Below are 21,414 nucleotides of genomic sequence, written 5' to 3'. Positions count from 1 at the left end.
TAAGTTTGCTACACAGTGAGATAATGTTCAATAAAATCCAGAATGCTGGGGGGTAGTTGTTGGGGTTTCTTTTATTTTTTATTTTCCAGAAGTCTATTAAAAATCCTTTATTTAAAAGCCTGGAGTGTCCTTCTCTATTTACTGCAATTTTCACTGTGTTACTGTGGTGGAATGTAATTCTGCTTCTGTTTGGCACTTGTTCTCTCCTTGTCTCAGTTACTACTAAAGCTTACATGTAATTATAATAATATGTAAAATGAAAAACATGTTTCTATTCAGTGCAAGATATATATGTGTTCAGTATATCACTCTGACTTACACTACCAAAATATGTTTCATTTCATTAAAAGCCTTCATGTCTCGTAGATTTCAACTTGAATTGGTTCACTGATGTGGATCATAGAAATAGAGCTGGTCTTCTGGGAATATTGTAGGAAGAAAAAAGATCTTTGCCTCAAATTGCACCCTTCATTTGTCCTAAATTTCTGGTATTTCATTCAAAGCTATTTATACTGTTAGACTTTCTATTGTACTTGACAAAAAAAGGATTTGAGGAAAATTCTTAGAGCTTTAGTACTTCTAGAAGGCAAGGATGTAAGTGACAGTAACGTGGAACTTCAGGTGTTGCAATCAGGTTGCGCTGTCTTTGTATCTCTTTAAATTGCTTACCTTACTGTACCTAATACTAACTGTAAAATTTTTAGGGCATTGCAAAATCTCTTTATTTAAAGTACTTATGTTGGGCTCTTTGGTTGCTCTTAGGAATGCTTTATAAGCAGAACCTACCTCCAGAATCTCTGTTGCAAGAGATTGTTTTACTTTCATTTCTCTGACCACAGCATAAAGCTTTTTATTTTTTCTTCCATCAGAATACAAGTTTTGTGACACACTGAGATATTTCAGTCTCACATTTTATTGTAATTTTAAGCAAAAAGATGGAGAGTGAATTCAGTGGCACCAAAGTCCACAAGAGACATGTCCAACAGGTAGAGACATGTCAATAGGAAACACTTTTGCTGCTTGATAAACTGCTCCATATTCCCATATGGCTGCCCACAAAGCTTTTTCTTTCTGTTTGACAAAAAAATATTTTTCCTTAGTTATGTTACTTAACTTTTGATTGTTTCTTTTAATTCTTACTTGAAAACTTTCCTATAGCTACTGTGCTCTTACTTTCTTTGGTAAAAGAGCCTTTTATTTTGAGATCAGAGGATTCTGATATATGTTAGCACTTTAATTATAAACAACAGAATGATAACTGAATGAATAGAGCTAAGGCAGAACTGAAAATTAAATATGCTTTTCTTTCCATGACTTGTACTGTAGCCTTTTTAGTTATTGTTGTTAAATATGACTATTATTCCAAGTGAAGATTTATAATTGCTAATTGCTGCTCGGCTCTTTTCAATGTAATATACCCCACAAATAATACTCTCTGCTTTTACAGTGTAAGTCTCTCTTTGCCCTTTCTTTTGCAAATGACTGTTGTTACTGGAGCAGAATAAGCAGAAATGGCAATAAGTTCTAGTAAAGACATCTGATTAAGCCTCTGTCTCAGATACCTGTGCTTTTTGTAGAGAGAAATGCTTGGGGTCTTGAGATAGAAATGAAAACTATCTGTATTTTTTTAAATCCTTCTTTGGGGGACAGGTCTGCATTCTGATCGGTCCCTCACTATAGAAATGCCTTACCTCTTTATTTGTTAAATGAGTCTTGGTAAGAAATGTATTCTGTGCTGCTGACATACAAGGTACATATAGTACAAAATGTTCTTATAAATTTCAGTCTGCTATCAAAACACTTGTGAAGGATACTGATATTCGATTTAAAGATATTCAAAGTGCATCAAATGCCTATACACATTGCCTTTCTACTGCAAGGGAAAAAAAAAAAATTATTAAGTCTACAAAGTCTGTATTTATCTGTTACAGTCATTTTTAGATGACTCTTTCCTTTTGATCTGTGTATGCAAGCATGCTTGCTCACATGCATGCATATATCACTGTGGATGCTGTCAGCACTCCTACTGATTTGTTCACAATATGCATCAGTTCTGCAGTCTCTTTACTGTTTTGGAGACAATTTATCTTGAATTTTGCATAATATGGAGAAAGCAAGTTGACTGCACACTGATGACAGTATGCTGAAGAACACTATTAAGTATTTTCTTCTACTTCATTTTCATTTTATAGTATTAAAAGAAAAAAAAAAGCCTTTCTTCTTGGACTTGTGGTCAAACAGCTTCTCTGCATCGTAACATTCTCTTGTCTTGACACATTTTCCTCACAAGTCTTTTTTCTTCTTGCCATTCAGCTATAGCACTGCTGCCAAAATGATTTTTCTCAGCTGTCCTTTTAATGTTGCCATCTCCTCTATCAGATATTCCCCAGGCTCCTAGCTATGTTTTTGAGCAAATTCCATCATGTTTTTTCTTTCTAAATCTTTTACTTCTGTTTCAACCCTAAGCTCTTCACCTCTCCAATCTCTTCAGCAATGTCCCTTTCATCTTCTTTCAGTACAGTCATTGGATTTCTGCCTTTGTTGTCCTTACATATGGAATTCTCAGGCAAAATTTGCCCTCTTGGATGGGTTTGTTTGTTTTCCATATTGAATCTCTCTGATTAACACATTTGTTCCAGGAAGTTAATGTACAACTGGAGACAAATAGCCATTCAGGTAAGCCAAACAGAACCAATAGGAAGACCAGAAACTATCTAAAGAGTGGTAACGTCAAGGCGAGTTCAGATCTTTGAGATGTCTTTGCAAGGCATGTTGAATAGTCTCAAGTAAGCTGTACCCTTCATATGCCACACCTCATTTCTTTGATTCTCTCAGATGAGTTTAAGATAGTCAACAAGCCTTCTCAAGTAGAGGTTTCTGAGGCATGTAATGTATTTTTGTTACATAGCCATCTGTGTATATTATAAATGATGTTTAAAACACAAAGTACCTAAGGCAGCCATGGTACAGCACTGGAGGTAAAAATTTATTTAGTTCTTTATTTTGTGAGTAACTTATGTAATTTGAGCACATAGTAACATTTCCTGCCGTGTTTTCAGATTATATGCTTTTAAAATGTATTCTCTATTTAATCTATGTTGTTTCTACTGTATTATTCTGCCTTTACCATTTTAATACAGAGGACCAATAAAGATAGGGTGCAGTGGAATGAAATAGCTAACATAATTTGAATACTGTAGTAGCAGGTGTATTATTATGGCCCCAGATATGATTATAAATCTCAGTTCTAACCTCAGATAGTTACAGAGTTTTATTGTTAAGCTTCCTTTTGAATTTTGAGGGCCATTCTATAACATAGTACATTTCTCTGAGTCTTACTTTCTCTGATTATATAAATACTCTGTGATGAAAATCATTATTTCTTAGGTCTTTATTCGGTGTTGTTCAGAGACAAGTTTGAAAGGTGATGGAGTTTCTTTTTCAGGTAAATTGGCAGCCTCAGGAGCATGCCAGCTAATTATAAAGTACTTCTTTGGGTTTGTCAAACTGACCTGAGATTCCCTAAGGCTCAAGGAGTTTGTCAGACTTGGCATTTTCCCCAAGCCTGAGGGAAGCTTGCTCAGTCCCAAACATATTCATCTCTAAATAATGTTTTCTTTTTAAAATAAAACAATCAATCTTCTCCCACCTTTATTTTTTTCAGTTATATTACTTAAATACAGGTGGAGGTATGAGATCTCTTCCTGAGATTTAAAGTTTGAATTATTAATGTAAGTTAAATTATTACTTCTTATTCTATTTTGCACAGTATACATTGAAAATTAAATATTCCAATTGAAAAAGTGTCATGAAAATTTCAGAGAAATTGCATCTTTGAATTGCAATACCAACAAGAAGCTTAAATACTTTGCTACCATGTGAGCGGATCCAAGAGTAGAATTTAATCCCAATTCTCCAAACAGAGAAATTGAGCCTCTTTGTGGGTACTGCTGTAACCTGTGCAGTTCATATGCTGGCATCTGGGGGTAACCTCAGTATATTATCCACCCAATTCTTCCCTGAGGTGGAATGTGTCTGTTAGTGTTTATGGGGCTTTACTGTGAGCTATATACTAGACAACCATGTATTTTCACCTTCCTCTGGATCCTCATCACTGTAGTTCACCAGTGTCTCTCCCTCAGGTCTAGTCTGTCTTCTTTAATGAACTGTCAGTGTTCCAGTCCTCACTGATTAGGGTGACCTAAATGGAAAAAATTGAGGGACCTGTGCATCGAGAGGTGGCAAAAGAGGAAAGGGCAATATTTTTCTGTGTAACCATTAAATAGCTTTGCTGTGTTTGAGGGAATGAAGGCTTTTATATGTAACGGTCTCATGATTCTTTTCATAATGCTTATTCTGTTGAGTTTCTGCTGAATTGATTGTCCAAGAATTCACTTCTGGTCCTCGAGGAACCATTGCCTGAACCCCTCATTGAAGCTTTTCTTCACATTCTTCTATTTCTAAACTCAATTTCTTCCATCTATTGTACCTGGTTCTCCCCAGATTCTTCTGCCTTTTCGTATGTGCTGACTGCTGCCTGGTACACTTTATGTCCACTTAGAAGGCGTCACAACTGCAAATCAAACTAGTTACAGTTTAAGATTTCTGCTACAGTGTTTCCTTTCATTAATATCTGGTCAGGTTTGATGCAATTTGAAGGTCTTGCTATGCAGTAAGTTTAAGATGGTAGATTATAAATGCATCTCAGTGTTCTGATATCATCATCATTAACATTGAAAAGTATATAAGTGAAACTGGGATAGATGGAGGAAAATAGAATAAAAGTGTGTTGTTGCAGTAATGGAAGAAAAAGGAGGAATTAAGAACATCAAGGAGAATGACTGTTAGGTACTGAAGCAGATTATATGCATTATTTTAATTAAGAGTGCCTAATAGTACATATGATTTCCTTTGAATAATAATTGCATGCTGATGAAGTGTGATTAGAGACTTTCTTTAGGAGTTCAATTAAATCAAAACCATTTCTGTAAACGGGGAGTGATTAAAAAGACGATATTGAGGTCTAAACTGAAAGCTGTAGCTGAAGCTTCAAATTGCAGATTTCTTCATTATCACTCTCCTCTGATGACTTTTATCTACTTTCTGACAATGCCACAAGTATCAGTCTCAGTCCTGCAGATTCAGCATTATAAGCTGACATTACAGATCATGTGGAAAGTGAGCAAGTATTTGGATATCCTTCAGTGCTTGACCCCAGCACTTGTCCTATTTCAGGAAGATCATTGAACTCTCTTGATCCATATGATATCCATATTTTGATCAGTTATGACTGCCAGGCAATATGCAGTTTGCTGTACTAAAATTTTAGAGTACTTCTGAACCTGGGTGATTACATGCAAACTTAAACTGTTGCTTGTTTTATCTGCTAGTCATTACTGCCTGGCTTGCAAAACCCTGCCAACTGTCTGGCAACTGTGAACAAAATTATCACCTCTCTTGCTGATTCTCATCACCCCATGCTTTGATTAACCTGCATCTAATGGGTAAGGAAGGCTGGTTGAGCTAGCATGTTCACTGGAGTCTTTAACACATCAAGGAAAGGCATGAAGAAGATGATGACTTCTAGAACTTTGTACCAGCACATAAGAATCTATATTGAAATAGCTTGCCTGTTATTCTAACAGATGGTATTTATTTTCTTTACTTTAAACTTTCCTTCTCTGTTTACAAATACTCAGTATTGCTTGTCCTAATATCTACGGCAGCATGCAGAGTTAGCTTCTTGTATGTTCTATCCTTGGAATGCCTCTATTGCATAACATTGAAAAGATAGGCTCTGTAGTCTTGGGTTAAAGTAGTAGAGTTCAGTCCAAGGTGCAAGTTCTGCGTATAGTCATTGTCATTAGAGGTCTTCGCTGCTGATTTGTGCAAATAAATTGTGCTTCATGTTTTATGATATATTCTTCTTTCTCCCACAACAACAGCTAAATCCATTTCCTCAGGACTGACTGTAACCATCTTTCAGGCTGTAAACATTGCTTCTTTAAAAAGGATCCAGCACTGGTTTCCCACTTCTCTCGCTTTACCTGAAGCGGGTCAGAGAATGCATGCATTTAAAAGGTCAATTTGTGTGCAGTGATGTGTTTACTGGAACTATATATGCAAATCAATCAGCTTTAAAACAATTTTTTTCTGTATTTGTCACACTCAAATCCCACAGTTGGTAACCAGAGCAACCAGGCTTTAAAGTTGGAGATAAAAAAGAATTAATGCTGGAACAAACTTTTAAAATTCTATTTAAGAAATATAGCATGGGGGTTTGCAATAGTGTAAAGATTTATGTCCTTGTGGTGAGCACTGCACCCAGTGTTCATGCAGCCCATAGTGCAGAAGGGCATCACTTATATCCTTTGGCAAGCTCGTAACTACCCACATACTCTAAAGGGGAAAGGATAAGTGACTTCAACTTTTCTGTTTGTTTTTAACAAGAGGCTTGAATTTATTGGCCCTTCAAGAAGTTGATTTGTCTGACACTTTCTTTGCACCTAGATACCACTGAAATGTGACAGACATAAATATGAAATACATGATTATGAACTCATCACCGAGAGTATTGCTGTTTACCACATACTTCAAAGACATGCAATTTCTGTTTATATGCAGAAAAAAAATAAAAACAAGTCACTTAAAAAACTCTCCCTTTCTACTGCTAAACCTCCCACACAAGGGACTGTGCTTTATAGTTAACTTCACAGTTTCCTCTGTAAGTATTACCACTGTGTCCTCTGTACAGACATGAAATTACTCTGCCTCAGTTCCAAAAGTACCTGTTCATTTATGCATGTGCCATTACCTTGGACACTGAGTTAATGATCCCTGTTCTCTGTTGCTGCAGTAACAAGAGCATGAGAACAGCCATAAGGGGGCCAGACATCAGCCCATTTTTCGGTCTCTCTCTACTTCCAATTATTTTATATAAATATTTAAAATGTAGGAATTTCTTCACATGCACAGCCAACAAACCAGAAATGAGTTTATTTTGTGTGCCAGTACTGTAAGGCACTGGGATGAATGACCCCTAGCAAATGTGAATGAAATCCATAGGAAATTTACTTTCAGTCCTCGAAGTGCTGTATGTTAATGTTGGCTAACAAATTAGGTTTTAGGCAAATTATAACATAGGAAAATCCTTTTGACCTTAATCTCTTAGTGTGTCAGTCTTGACAAGAGCCGTGCAGAAGAGGTAGCAAATGTCTGTAAACAGAGAACTTACGTGCTCCACAGTAAGCTGCCCAAACTACCATAATGTCTACTATGTCTTAATATGTAACTTTTGGGTTGCCTGCAGCTGTGTGCTGCTTTAATAAAATGATTTAAGCATATGCTGCTATCAAAGAGGGAGAATCAATGCTTTGTGCATTAACATTTTTTACTTTCTAGTCAGTATTTACCATACTGAGTATAAATAAAACAATTTGAAATGATGCAGGGAATATTGAAATAGAGTTTTTAATATTTATGTGACCTCAGGTATGAATTATAGTTCCCTTGGTTACAGACAGCTATCAAACAGCTACAGTTAAGGATCACTGTGCTCTAGTTCACCTGTTGTAGTCATGGACTCCTTGTACTCTTTTCTCAGAGAGCCCTCTACTGTCTTAAAATGCAGTACTTGGAGACAGATGTCAGATTGCCCAAAGTATCACGTGAGCTGTTGTGTTAATACGTGTCATGATACTGGGTTACATTTCAGAACAAAAAGTAAATACAGCACTGTTGAATTCTTGAGAAGTTCTGAATTTTCAAAAGCTGACAGCTTTAGTTCAAAGCACAGTTGTGTGTGTATGACCAGATTTCTGTTTCCTTGTCTAAACAGGGGAGCATCCTTCTGGTGCTGCATAAAAATAGTAGGTCAGAGAACTGGTCATATTCTCATTCATGTGCCAAAGGCTTTTCTGTTTATTTGAAGGAGATCTGAGAAAAAAAGAAAAAGAAAAAAAAATTAATAAAAAAGCAGAAGGTAAATGAGGGAAATGTGTCCATATTATCAAAAATATTTGGTTTTGCAGGATGAGAAGGCAGATTATTTTAATGTTTGAGATTGCTATTGGTGGGATTCTGAGAGGGGATCTTAATGTATGCAGAGATTTATTCCTTATTTGCACAGATTTGGAGACTGAAACCATTGCTGATGCTTGGGTTAATGCCATTGGCTCTCAGCAGATCACTGAGCTGGTCACTACGTGTGGAAAGGGAGTTCTTGGTGCAGAGAGATGTACTCCTGAGTTTAGATGATGCGACAACCTATCCCAAATTTTAATGTGTTGAATTTACCTTTAAAAGGTATTCACCAGAAAAAAAGCATTTTCTGTGCTGAAAGTGTCCCCCTCTTCTTTCAATTTTACCTCATTCTCTTATTTACAATGTGAAAAAGTTAACAAGATAAAGCATGTTTCTTATTTACATAGATGAACACATCTGTATTTAATCCCATTGCTATTTTTTGGTTGTGCTGTCCTTTGGGGATAGAGCTGACTTTTTTTTTGTTTCCTATCAAGATTCTTATACTGTAAGTTAAAAGATTTTGAAAAGTATTACTTTGTGTGATCCATTGTTATAAACCTCTTTTGAATATTCAGATTTATTTTGCAGTATACCGTGTAACTACCTTTATCATTGTGTTTTTGATACTTAGATTTATCTTGAAGGTAATTGGAAGTTTGTTAAATGCCTTTTAGTTTTCCAAACATTATCTTTACCAAAATTGAGCGTGGAAGCAAAGTTATTATTTTTTCATTTTAAATTGAAAAAGAAGAGTCTCAGATTCCATCAGCATTTGAACTAGTATTGTTTCTTTAGTCTGGATGACTGTGCATATGTTACATCAATCATGTGTGCTTTATGTGCATTGTGTATAAATGTTACTGAGTTCATTAGTGTTACAACCAATTCATTATGGGACTGGAATCAATTACACTGCTGTACTATTTCAGTTTATGAGAAAATAGTTACATTTTTTCTTTACTAAGTTATTCTTACATTTAATAATTCAATAGTCAGTCTGGACTGTTTTTCAGTAGGGAAAAGGGGTCAGACGCTGATCTTTATTTACTGTGTATATTCTGCATTGTACTCAGGGGAATGGTATATCCAAAAATAAGGCTATAAATAAGAAATCTGTGGCCTTTCTTGTCTTGCTGCATTATGTGAATTTGATATATGCTTCTACAGAATTATTACTTACTCTGTTCAAACCAATGCTCTGAGTTTTCCCCTGTGTAATTGATTATTACTTCCGGATTAGCCCCAGAAGTGCATTATTCAATAAACACCACTGTTACCTATTTACTATCACACAAATAAAGTTTCCTGAATACTTTGGTTAGTCATAATATTTTTGTGTAGAATTGCATTTGAACTGCAAACAGAAAACCTGGGCCTTCTGTAATCAAAAAGCAAAATAAAATTACTTGGAAGAAATAGACTAGGGTGTCATGGAAGGATTTCAGTTTTTACTCTGATATGGTAATATTTAGAGTTCAGTGGGTTTGGGCTTGATAAATAATGCCTTTTCTTTAATAAGATAGTATTTCTTTGCCACAATTGCTTTTCTATAGCAACTCACAGGTTGTTGATGTTGTAGGCAGTTGCACCTTGAAGAAGTTCAATGCAGGACAAAGAAGGATTTTACATGGCATTTGGACATCTAGAAACAGATGTTTACAGTTGCTTATGGCTGGATGATATGAACTTGTTCTTTACTTCTACTGATAATATCCTGACATAACAATACTTCCTACTTTTCTTCGTTTTATTTCCTAGGGGTAAATCTCAGAAGCTCAAAGTTAGCCTCTGCTCGGATATAGGCTGCAGTCTGATATGCAGCGTGTTCCTTCAGTCACTGTATCCAGCTTGGTCTGTGGCCAGATCAGAAACACCTTTTCTTAAACGCTTTCTTAGAATTGTTGCTTGAGTACTATTAATTTTTCTCCAGGAAACTTGTCTTCCTGATATTACCATTTTAATCCACTTTCCAGGGAGAGACTTTTCCTCTTCAATTGCTGTACTATTGCTTTTAATATTATCGAGGATTGTTGTCTTGCTGTACTCGGTTTTATAGTAGAATTAAAATGCTACTTTCAGCATAGCAGCTATCATATTGCTTTTGAGGGACAGATACTATTTTAACCCTCCAACACCTGGGGAAGCATTGTACAGTGTGATTTTCTTCAGTCCACATTTTTACCATCAGGATCTCCATCACCTGCAGCCATCATTCCATTTTAAAGCACAGCCTTACAGCTGTTTTTATTCTTTTTGCAATATCAATGTACGAAAGTGATGAATGTAAGTTCCTTGCTTGGTTTTGTCAGAGTGTTTTTATAGCTCCAACAAACAGTGATGGACTTGGCAGCCTAGAGATCAAAATGCTCTGTTTAATCACAGGCTAAGTATAGTCCATCAGAAAGACACATTTCTAGACATAGTCTCTGTATCATGTCTGAGCCTTGAGCAGGAGTATGTCTTCTGTAATTGAAAAAACATTCAGTCCTTGGCCTTGTCTGAAACTGCTGAAAGGAAGCATTCGGACCATTGAGTTTCATGTCATGCTGGTATCTATTCCAAGGTGGGCTGAGTTCCATTTCACTTATTTGGGAATTTCTTTCTGTAAGATACTGAGAAAATCCAGTCTGCTAATTGTACATCTCTGCGTATGAAGTTGTTACTTATCTCTTCAAAATAGTTTTCAGGTGAGCTTGCATTTAGCTGTGTGATTTCTAGACAGGAGCTTGATCTGAAGCCCATCAATATTTGTGTTTTGTTTTGTTTTCTTTTTTTTTTTTTAAATAAGTAAACTCTTAAAATCTGATGACTAAAATCAGACAACTAAAACAATCAATTTCTTTCCTATTTATAGGAAGCTGACATGTTTTATTTGAAAACAAAGCAAAACTAAAGCAATGCAGAGATTACTATCATGCTCCAAAGAAAAATACTGGGCAGAATTCCTTCATGGGGTCATGAATTATAATCCCTTTCCATCTTCTCACATTGTAATAGAAAGACAATGGTCTGTTTATTTATTTTTTTCATTTCACAGAGATGTGCCTGTGGAATATTATTCATGTCTTTCTTGAAGATCAAACATAATCAAACTGTATTTAATTCAGAAGAAGTGATGGTTATTAAATCTGCTAACGTTATTTGACAATTTTGTGTACTTTTTTTTTTTTTTGTATTTTTCAGTTTTCAGGACATGCGACTTTGCAAATTGCCAATGAACCAGTTTTGCCATTTAATGCTCTTGACATCGCTCTGCACATTCAGAACAGCCTGAGAGGTAATTCATGTTATGGGAATGTTATAGGGAAAAAATAAAAAGGTTTCATTCACTACCTGATACAGATCTTCCATTTCTACTTGAATTGTTGCCTGTGATTTTACTGGCTAAATAGCATTGTTATGTAATACTTCTTGTCATAAATTATCGGTATTTATTCTGAGGTTATTTTGTTTGTTAAATAATAATTGGTGTTAAAATCTCATAATTGCAGTCAGAGATAACAACCGCTGTGACTGAACTCCTTGATTTTAATTCCCTTCAAGGCTGTGTTCAGCAAAAGCAAGAGAGGGCTTCTGATCCCATTGCTATTTGTCTCTGAAATTTTAGCTGTCATCTTCCTTGTTTGATTACTGCTGTAGTCACTCTTCTCATTGGGTCATGCTAACTTTTTTCTCAACATGATGAAGCATGATCATTTACCAGTGCACATCACCAAACTGCAGAATCGTATTGGATGGAAGGGCTATCTGGAAATCTGTTAGTCAAACCCCCCTGCTAAAGCACGAAGCTCTGCAAAAATGCACTTTCCATGAACAAAGTATTTGGTACTAAAATGGAAGGATGAGCATCTATTCTTTATCAGTATTCCATATTTGGTTCAGCACTTCTGTACAAAGCCATAGATAATTTCCTGTGTGTTGATGTGCATAATAAAATGACACAACATGCCTTTTTAATGTCTCTTTGAAAAGAGACTTGTAGCAACAGCAGATTAGTTTGCTTGGGCAGCAGCAGTCATGGTAGGAAAATCAAAGCTGATGGCAACAGATTTGTTGCACTGAGAATGTCCTTGGATTTATGTTTCTGCCCCCTTTAGCATAATTTCTACAAAGCTTTCACTTTCAGATTTTCCACTGCCAGATCTGATCATCCAATTTTGCACAGCATGAAAAATCTTTCTAGTTAATACAGCACCACACTATAGCCAATCCTGAATGCTCAAGCTAATGAGAACCTGAAGCAATTTCCCCTCTTACGTGCAAACACATGTTCACATGCATGGAGTGTGTCATGCCTTATGTGATGATTTATCTGTACTTCTTCTTCCTAGGCAAGCACATTGATCCTAGGGGGCACAAACACAATTTAAAAATGTTGAATCACTCTCACTGCTTTTCATTAGAGCAAGTGCTTTCATGAGGAAAGGAAAGATGCTCAGCATCTGTAAAATAACAATAGTTGTTATATATATACACACACACACACACACACACACACACACACATATATATTTGCTGTAACCTATTACTGAATTAAATCCAGTTACATTTAGCAAGTGTAATGAAGTTCAGCATTATAATTCACTGATTAAGAGCATAATATATACTCTTGAGTCACTTTCCTGTACTTGCAATTTTATTTATTTAAGAACTAAACAACTACCACAGATGATTCATCATGATTCATACTGAAGAGATAAGGACAAAGAATACAAATATAATGTCATTGTTTTCTCTTGAGGGAAGAAATGCTTCCATTTTCTTCTTTTATCTGTAGAATCATCACGAAGTGTCTGAAGTCATTATTAGTTAATTTATCTAGAAATCATTTGCCCTTCCAATCTCATCTTTTCAACATGAGCAAAGCATAAATCACAGTTTCCATTGGCACTGAAATCCAGTGTGTTGTGATATAAACTGCTGATGCCCTTAAGTGTCTGTAGTTCTTTTTGGCCACACTGACCACAGACTGAAGTGTTTGTTTTATAATGCTTTCTTGTTTAAAATGTGATGTGATCAGTGCTTTTTGCTGAAACTGTGAAGGAAATGTAGCCAGTTTAGGGACAAAATGAATGCTATGGAGAAGCACTATGAGCATTTACTGCATTCTCTTTGTATGAAAGCATGGTCCAAGTGAATTTATTTCCAAACATGGAAATCTCTCCCTATTGAAGACATAGCTGGTACTTACAATCATTTATACCATGTTCAGAATAAAAATTATGTATATTAGAGTATGAAGTGCTCTGTCAAAACTGAAGCATTACTTCTAACGAAGAATTTAAACCTGTCCATACTGATGCAAGTGCCAGGGTAATACATGCACAGTGCCTGAAAGGTCTTCAGCTGTGCAGGAGAGTTGCCTTTGATTTGAATACTGAGGATAAAGATATTTAGCAAAATATCCCAACTTCACTAAGCCCATATGCTCAAAGAATAGTTTTCTGAGGTATCAGCCAAACTTACTCAAACTTTATATTCCTCCAGACTCAGAAAGGAGGATACTAAACATGTATGTGAAAAGCATTGTTAAGCCAAGGATTTTGAGGCATTGATAGCAATATAATTAAACTCCTTAAGTTATATTCTCCTATTCAGTAGTCAGTATGGAATCAAAGCACAAGCCCCTCTTTCATATTTGAGAGAAGGCATGGAATGAATACAGTCTTAGAAGGCAACTTTACTGATTATTAAATATTGCTTCCTTTTAATTTGTGAGAGAGAGTTATAAATTATGCTATCTGAAACACTGGCAACCATGTTTCTCTTAGTGTTCCTACGTGAAGAAGTAGATGCTTCTCAGTTGCTTGCAGTGGCATCACGCCTGAGAGACACCGCAGAATTGTTCCAATCAGATGAGATGCGTCCAGCTAATGACCCAAGGGAGAGAGCTCCTATCAGAGTCAGGATGCTCAACGATGTGCTGCAAGGCCTGGAAAAAAGCTTCCTGGTTCGGCAAGCTCCTCCAGGACTTTACAGGTATGTTATGTTCCTCATTTGAGCTAAAATGCTAATCTCACACTGCTTGTTTTTCAGAACTGTCATTATCTTCTAAAAGAAATTGCACTGAGTATCCAAGATTAAGGCTTTTTTTATCTCATATTTTCTGCAGAAAACATACGCTCATTACATTACGAGAGGTCATTAGAATGCAGCAGAGTAGCATTTCAGTCATGACATCTCTGTTAACAAGATGTACTTGAGATGGCAACTCAGGCAGAGTGACAGATACTTGTATTAAATGGTACAGTAAGCTTTTAAAAATGGAAAATATTTTTAAGTCCTGTAGTAGTTTACAGTCTCCACTTACGTTTTATTTAGAACTTGTTTAGTTCATTTAAGACTCAGAATTATACAAGATCCTATGTAGTATTATTTATCATATTTAGTTACATAGTTCTTGTCTGATTTTCATTATGGGGTCATCATTTCATCAACATGCTGGAGTGAGTGATAGAGCCGTATTCACCACTCATAACATCCCATCTCCTGTTAGATGTTTTCTCTAACATGTATTCAGCTGCACTAGCCAGGTTGATCTTAAAATATCATTATCATTCTAACGTTTGCCTTTTACTTTTTAAGAAGGTCTGCAAATCTGTATCACTAACCCATGCATTCCCATGTATATGTTTTGCATAGCTTGGGTTACAGAACAAAGGAACATGGGGTAGATTTAAAGGACTCTACAACAGTCTTTGTATACATTCTTCCTATTTGGGGTATCACCTGGCAGAGCTGTCCCTAAAGCCATACACGGCTTTAGTAACACACACCTTGTGTCTCACCATTTTGATACTTTAAAAAATAATTTTAAAAAGCATTATTTGTACCATCAAAAAGATATGCAGTCATAGCGTAGGCTTAAATTTAATGCAAACAGAATCAGGGCAGTGGTGGACTTCTGAATTCCTTTCCTGACCTCCAAAATCATTGGTATACTTTCTTTCCAAAAAGAAAATACCCAACAGTGTGTCTGTATTTGGGTTGCTTTTCCCTGTTTTGAGTGAAAGTCCATCTGCTAATTGATGCAGTGATACAAAAATGTTTTGTGTTCTGAAGCTATTGTTAAATATTATCACAGGTATAGTGGGAATATTTTGTGGGGGGGAAGTACTTTTCTGCTTGTATAGCTTCATATGTTTCTTTTTGTAATTTGGTAAAGAAAACAAAAGAAAAAATCAGTCTCATAGCCAGGACCTCATATGCCATGTTTCATGCCAGCAGGAAGATGGATGGGCAAGTTATAAAGCCCTGAAATAAGGGCTTATAATGGAGATGCTGGCAGCCCTTTAACTATAGCAGCACAAGCAGTGCAGCAATAAATACTATGCTTCATCTGTAAACAGAAATTTAGGATGCAGTTTGCAGCCTTGACCTTCAGGCTCCAACTGTGCTTAGATCATTAAGATTCCATAAATACTGTAATTTATAGCATTCTGAAGGAAGAATTTGTGTGCACAGTAAAGTACATATTCTTCGTGAAAAAATGATTGCTTCCTGTATACCCATTTGGACTCATATTCTCAACCTCAATCAAAGTACTTGACAAATTTGCTGAAGTTTAGGCATCATTTTTAGGCCCGTGTTTGTCCTAATTCACAACTCTCTGGATCTATGTTTGGCTGTTCTAGAAGTTGAACAAAAAAAGTGGATTTTTGCTTTGCTGCAGGAGGTGGGTTAAAACCATCTTGTGCCTGTCAGCTCAAGGGAGCTAATGCGTCTTTCTCATATCTTGCTTTGTGTTTTGTTCTCTCTGCCATAGCTATGGTCACTTATTGCTCTCTATATGTTCCGTATGTATACTGTTTGTGTAGATTCCTCATTCCCATCACTGTCGTACAACAATATTTGATGCATTATTCATCTATAATGAGCAATAATATTCTTATGATTAATGAGGACATCAACAGGTTGTTTGGTACAGTGTAAGTGTAAATGATTTTCCTTTTCAGCTGAACTTACTGAAAATTTGATATGATCGCACCCTTCCCTTGGAATTCTGTTTCCATTTGAGAGGGATGTAAACAACTGTAGCTTTCATCAAAATATTTCAGTCTAATCAACAAATGTTGGCAGAATTAAAAATATTTTTTTTAAAAAACTTGTTGAGGAAGGGTTCTTCAGCCAGAAATAAATGCAGATAGAAGCAAAAACCTGGGGCAGTTTCGTGTAAGTGAAAGCCGCTTAACTTGTCTGAGATGGTCATTACTAGCTGAGAGATGTTTTCTCTTTGTCTCTTTCATGAACATCTTTGTCTTCAACTCTTGCATTGGAAAAGTCTTGTGCCATGCTTTTGCATCTCTCTATGAACACCAAAAGCACTGATACTAGCAATACCACAGTAACAGAGTAGCATGGATGCCTTTAGCACCAGACAGAAAGGTAGTCTGCATTGTGGGTTATCTCATGCCACTCTAGTGTTTGTTGTTCACTAAAACGAATGTTTTCTTTTCAGATTAAGTTCTATTATATACATGCCTGACATATGCACAGAGTCTGCTGGATTTATTTATGTTTTACTGATAAACTGCAGTAGATCCGCAGGTGTCAATATTCACATACCCTCAATTTTCAGAGATACATCTGAGTAGGAAAATTTAAGTCCGTATTAAATCTGCATTTGTAAATAAAACTGATCGTTGGAATTATAGAGGACAGGCATTAAAGATGCAGATATCCTTCTGACTTTAAACTGTGACATGAGTAAACACGTAGAGCAAAGCTGTTTGGGGAAAAAAAACTAAAGAAATCACCAGCCAAGTCTTCCTACAGCAGGAACTAATTCTGTTTCATTGTACAAACTCCGCAGATATTTCATTTTGTACCCCTCATTTGTGGCCTCAGAAATATTCTTGTGTACTTCCTTTCAATTCTTGAGACATTTTTGACTGACACGAATCACACACATGGAATTCTTTTTCTTGTATTTTATTATGTGGAACAGTCATTGGTTATGGTTTTGAGGATTTTTAGCCCAATTCACACTGTTTTTTCTACAGCCTGTAGAAATCCTCTCACAGAAGGCTTTACAGGGAGATCTGTGCTGAGGTATCATGTCAATTCCAAGCAAGTTTCCATTTAGTTTCCATTGTTACTGAATAGACTGAGAATATTTGGTTACTGAGCAAAATAGGCTATGAACTCATGAAGTTGTATAACAAATATTAGATTTAGCTTTTATTACATTCAGCAGTAATTTAATATTTCAACATTATTTCATTCTTAGGAATAGTAACATCAGTAACGTTTCTTAGATCCAAGAGGTATATGGTCCTACATTTTCAGTCATGAAAGATAAGAACCACAAGGGTATGTGTGAAATATTAGTCTGGAATTTTTCTTAAGTATGGTATAAAAATAAGCAAAATTCATTGGGGAAGTAGCTAATATGTATTACTCCCTCCCAAAAGTTATTAACTGGGTCACAGCACATAGAAATTTAGCCTTGAGATCATTAATGGGAAAATTATCTTAATTGTGATTTTGAAACTGTAAATATTGTTTATTTAGGCTGTAGAATGTAATAGAAATATAACTTTGCTCATTACTTTAAAGGACGCTATATGATATCGTTAATTATTTATCTAATAACAAATAACAACCATAAAGACGCTTCTGATTTTGACAGTGGTCTCACAAGCTTTATGGTATGGTTGCTTAAAATGATAAAGCTAGTCAGAATGAGAATGAGAGCTGGAAATCAAGGTCAGATCAGTTTATTTATTGCCTCAAACGTTGGTCATTGCTTCTTGCAGCTTTGTTTATAAATGCTATTCCTCAATGGGTATCGGATGTTTTACACAGCTTCTATATAAATATCTATGAAGCCTTCAGATCATCAGCTGCAAGCTATTTGGAAATAATTTTATTAATTCACTTCCCTCGAGTTCTTACAAATAGTAGCACATCTGCTTTGAATTTGAGTATTATAGACTAAGACATCCTTAAAAGAAAAATATTTTCTTCCAAAGTATTCAGCATATGTTTCCTTCATTTGAAAACCAAGGGTGACTTAAACCAAAGAACAATGTGCTTATATTTGTTACCAACAGCTGCATTATTGGAGGTTTAATGAAATATATCTCCTACCAGTTCTTGCCAGTAAATAACTCTTTAAAGTACAGTTAATATAGTTTAATGCATACATCAGTCTGAGGTATAAATAGGTTGGTCCTTGTTCTAAGAAATTAGAGAAAAAATATTGAAGGCTTTTTTTACATTTATGTGGAGTTGCATATAAAGGTTGAATAGTCTATGGCAGAAAAAATTGATAGTGGTTTTGTGGCTTTTTCAGATACTTCTAGATCTCCATTTCTATAAAAACCTAGAGAAAATCATGCCTGATTAATTAAAGGTGTTCTTTAGCTTTGATAAATAATGGCTTGCAACCTCTGAAGTACAGTTGTATCCTAATGCTTCTTTTTCTTTCCATTTCCATTCTGTGAAGTTGTTCTGTACTGCTGAATTTGTAGAAGTGATTCTTCTACTGACAGATCTTATTTACTCCAACAGAAGTAATAAATAACTTTGGGAAACTGAGCAGATTTTCAACAGTGGAAAAACTGAGTGAAAGGTAAAGTTGATGTTCAGCTCTTGCAGTAAGGCTTATTAGTTCACTGAAGGTCCTGGCAAAGATCTGAGGCTTGCAGGGTGCATCAGGATGCAATTTAAGCTAGACTGCATTAGGCTTTAGCAATAATTCAGTAAGAGATTGATGTTTTATGACAATACATTCTTTACCTTAAAAAAGTGTTGTAATCAAAGATAACTGTAGGAAAATATAATGTGTCTTGCAACCATCTATCATTAGAGTTTGCCTTCTTTTTTTTCCTTTGTTTATTTGGCAAGCAATTATTCCAAAGCCTCGAAATACTGCAAAGAGCTGCCAAAATCAGGTGGTTTTTTTTGTTGTTTTTTTTTTTTTCAACACTGCCTATAGTAATCTGACTTCTCAAAAACAAATTCAGACTTGGAACAATTATCTCTTTGCAGTCCCACATCCCACCAAGATTTTATTAAATACATACTGACTGGATCCCCTTTGCCATATTTGCCTTGAATAGAGGTGGCCAAACTCTAGTCTCTTAATGCAAGATAAATTTCTATCTGGTAGGGACAGAGTGTTTCTGGTTTGCTGTTGTTACATGAGAACGCCTTTGAAATGTGTTTCCTTTGATTAGTGTTAAATCTGATGCCCAGATTACCTATGGTTTATTGGCTGCTGATACTATGAAAATACATATCCTTCTGGCAGAAACACAACTTTGAGAGTATATGATTTCAATATATCTTTCTGTAACATATACCTATTTAAAAAAAGGTCCCATAAAAGTTATAGATGATGTTCATTGAGAATCCATTTTATAAATTTCTTTGCTTTAGTTTACTGTGGCTGATTCATTTGTATGGAGACATTTTACCTCTTTAAATGACCTGAAGTTATTAATAAGGTCTCCTACTTCAGTGTTACACTTTTCAGGTCACTGCGATGTGTCACTGAAACAAGCCCATTAAGATGAGTGATGTGTGTTGTAATTTCATTAGTGTCATCAGAAAAATACTGCACTTTTCTGTTTTCTCATTTTGTGTGGGTCAGGCTGAGTGAGAATTACATGTATAGGATCAAAAGAGTTAAAGATGAAGGAAGATATTTAAGCAATTAGGCTAAAGGCAGAATCGTTGTTTTAGAGATGTAGGTTACAAAACCAGTTTGTATTAAAGAATGTCTAAGTAATTGAAATTCATAGTGTAAGTGAAAGTGCCTTGGGATCATTATGCATGTTGTGGGCACACAGCAGTATCTTCTGCCAAAGTAGTGGCTGAGTTTTAGCTTTTATGTAATTTTTGTAATGAAAACACTTTTCTGACTTTTAAAATTATAGAAATTGATTCTCACATACATGGATAAAGGTAGAAATCATTTTATACAACAATAAGGGCGATTTAGCTGTCAAGAAAAGATAAGTATTTGGAAAATTTAAGATCCTTGTGATAGTCTCTGGTAGAAAATCTGAGAAAAAACAGGTATTGTATAATGTAACTTATTATTTTAAAGTATTTACATACATTAAAAAATAGATCATATTGTGCTACATAATCTGCTATGCCTTGGTTATATTACTATTGCAACTGTTAAGATATTATTTGTAAAGAATGATAACAGACTGCTTGTCTCATTCATCCATCAGATTACTCAGTTTTTCTCTTTGGATGCTGGTTTTTACTGTAGTCAGGTGAGATCGGTTGGGGATGTTTATCTTTTACAGTGGGCCACCTGCCATTGGAATTCCAGCAGTAGAATTAAACTGTTATAGCATCCTTTAATTTCAAGGTAAATCATCTTTTTTTTTTTCTTTTTTTTTTTTTCCCCTATGTGCCTTGTTTACAGCACATTTGAAGTTATGAAAATAAAAGATCAGTTTCTATTCACTTCACATATTTTCTTTGCAGTCATCTAAAGTTCCAGCCTTCAAATCATCATTTTAGAGTCAGATTCGTAGAAGTCTAAGTAAGTGTTGTTCTTCTGGTGGCTTTTTGGCCTATGATATTGTTATTAATTGACATTACAGCCTGCAGAGGAATAGAGAGATATGGATCAAGATGCCAGTGTTGTAAGCATTTGGAGCAGAGTCCTACCTCAAACTCTCCCAGCTACCAATCACCAGCTAGGACTGTCTCAAACCTCCTGAGAGTAGAAAGTAATGTGATTATCTCTACCATTACCCCTTCTGTTCAAGGGTATTGAGAGGTTGTGAACAGGCTTCTGTATGTCTGTGAACTGTGGATATGACAGAGGAGAGTTCTTCAAAAGCCTGATTCTTCTGGCACTGATCTCAGCAGGAGTCCCTGAATTGATTTTAGAGGGAGCAAAATCAATCCCCACTTTGAAAACCACAGTATTTACTACAGTGCAGCCTATCCTTAAAAAAACCAACCAACCAAGAATATTTGTAGCTCTCAACGTACACAGTTTTCATTTACTATATCACAGAGAAGCTTTAAGGACAATCTACAATATAACTTCAGCCTTTGAAAAACACTGCCTTTCATTCAAAGCACCTTTTCGGTCTGAAATACATGGCAGAAGATGGTAGCTATTCTGCGGTGTCATCACTATTCTTCCTTATAGACTAGCGATGAAGTGACTTATAGTAAATAAGATACATTTCTGTGGTCACCTGCCTTGTAGGTGGTTAGGAGTTTTAGTACTAATTTGGAGTTGCCGTTGGACCTGTCCTGTCATGCAATTGGGTTACTAATAAATTATCTAAATTGTCTTGATTTATTTCTGGTTTCATTTGGAAAAACAGTTTCTCCACTGCCCTGAAGCCCTGCCTTGTGGTTAAGGATGTGGTGATGAGGCACCAGAGCACTTGTAGCTTTCCT

General features: G+C 35.7%; 1 protein-coding gene across 15 annotated transcripts in view; it reads left to right on the top strand.

The window, feature by feature from the left end:
• NAALADL2 (N-acetylated alpha-linked acidic dipeptidase like 2) overlaps positions 1-21,414 on the top strand; it is a 338,435-nt gene that overhangs the window by 307,933 nt on the left and 9,088 nt on the right. For 14 of the 15 annotated variants that reach the window (XM_085513285.1, XM_085513292.1, XM_015871851.3 and 11 more), the window contains 2 exons: positions 11,209-11,302; positions 13,797-14,004. In XM_085513285.1, the coding sequence (XP_085369411.1) occupies positions 11,209-11,302; positions 13,797-14,004 (302 nt within the window). Of the gene's footprint in view, positions 1-11,208; positions 11,303-13,796; positions 14,005-18,540; positions 18,569-21,414 lie in introns of those variants that run through there. The other variant, XM_085513291.1, reaches the window with a different exon arrangement.

This window comes from Coturnix japonica, chromosome 12 (genome assembly GCF_054131305.1).
Source record: "Coturnix japonica strain WE chromosome 12, WE-NBRP24, whole genome shotgun sequence".
NCBI classification, from domain to species: Eukaryota; Metazoa; Chordata; class Aves; order Galliformes; family Phasianidae; genus Coturnix; species Coturnix japonica.
The sequence above is the reverse complement of the archived record's forward strand: the minus strand, read 5'-3'. Positions and strand labels throughout refer to the sequence as shown.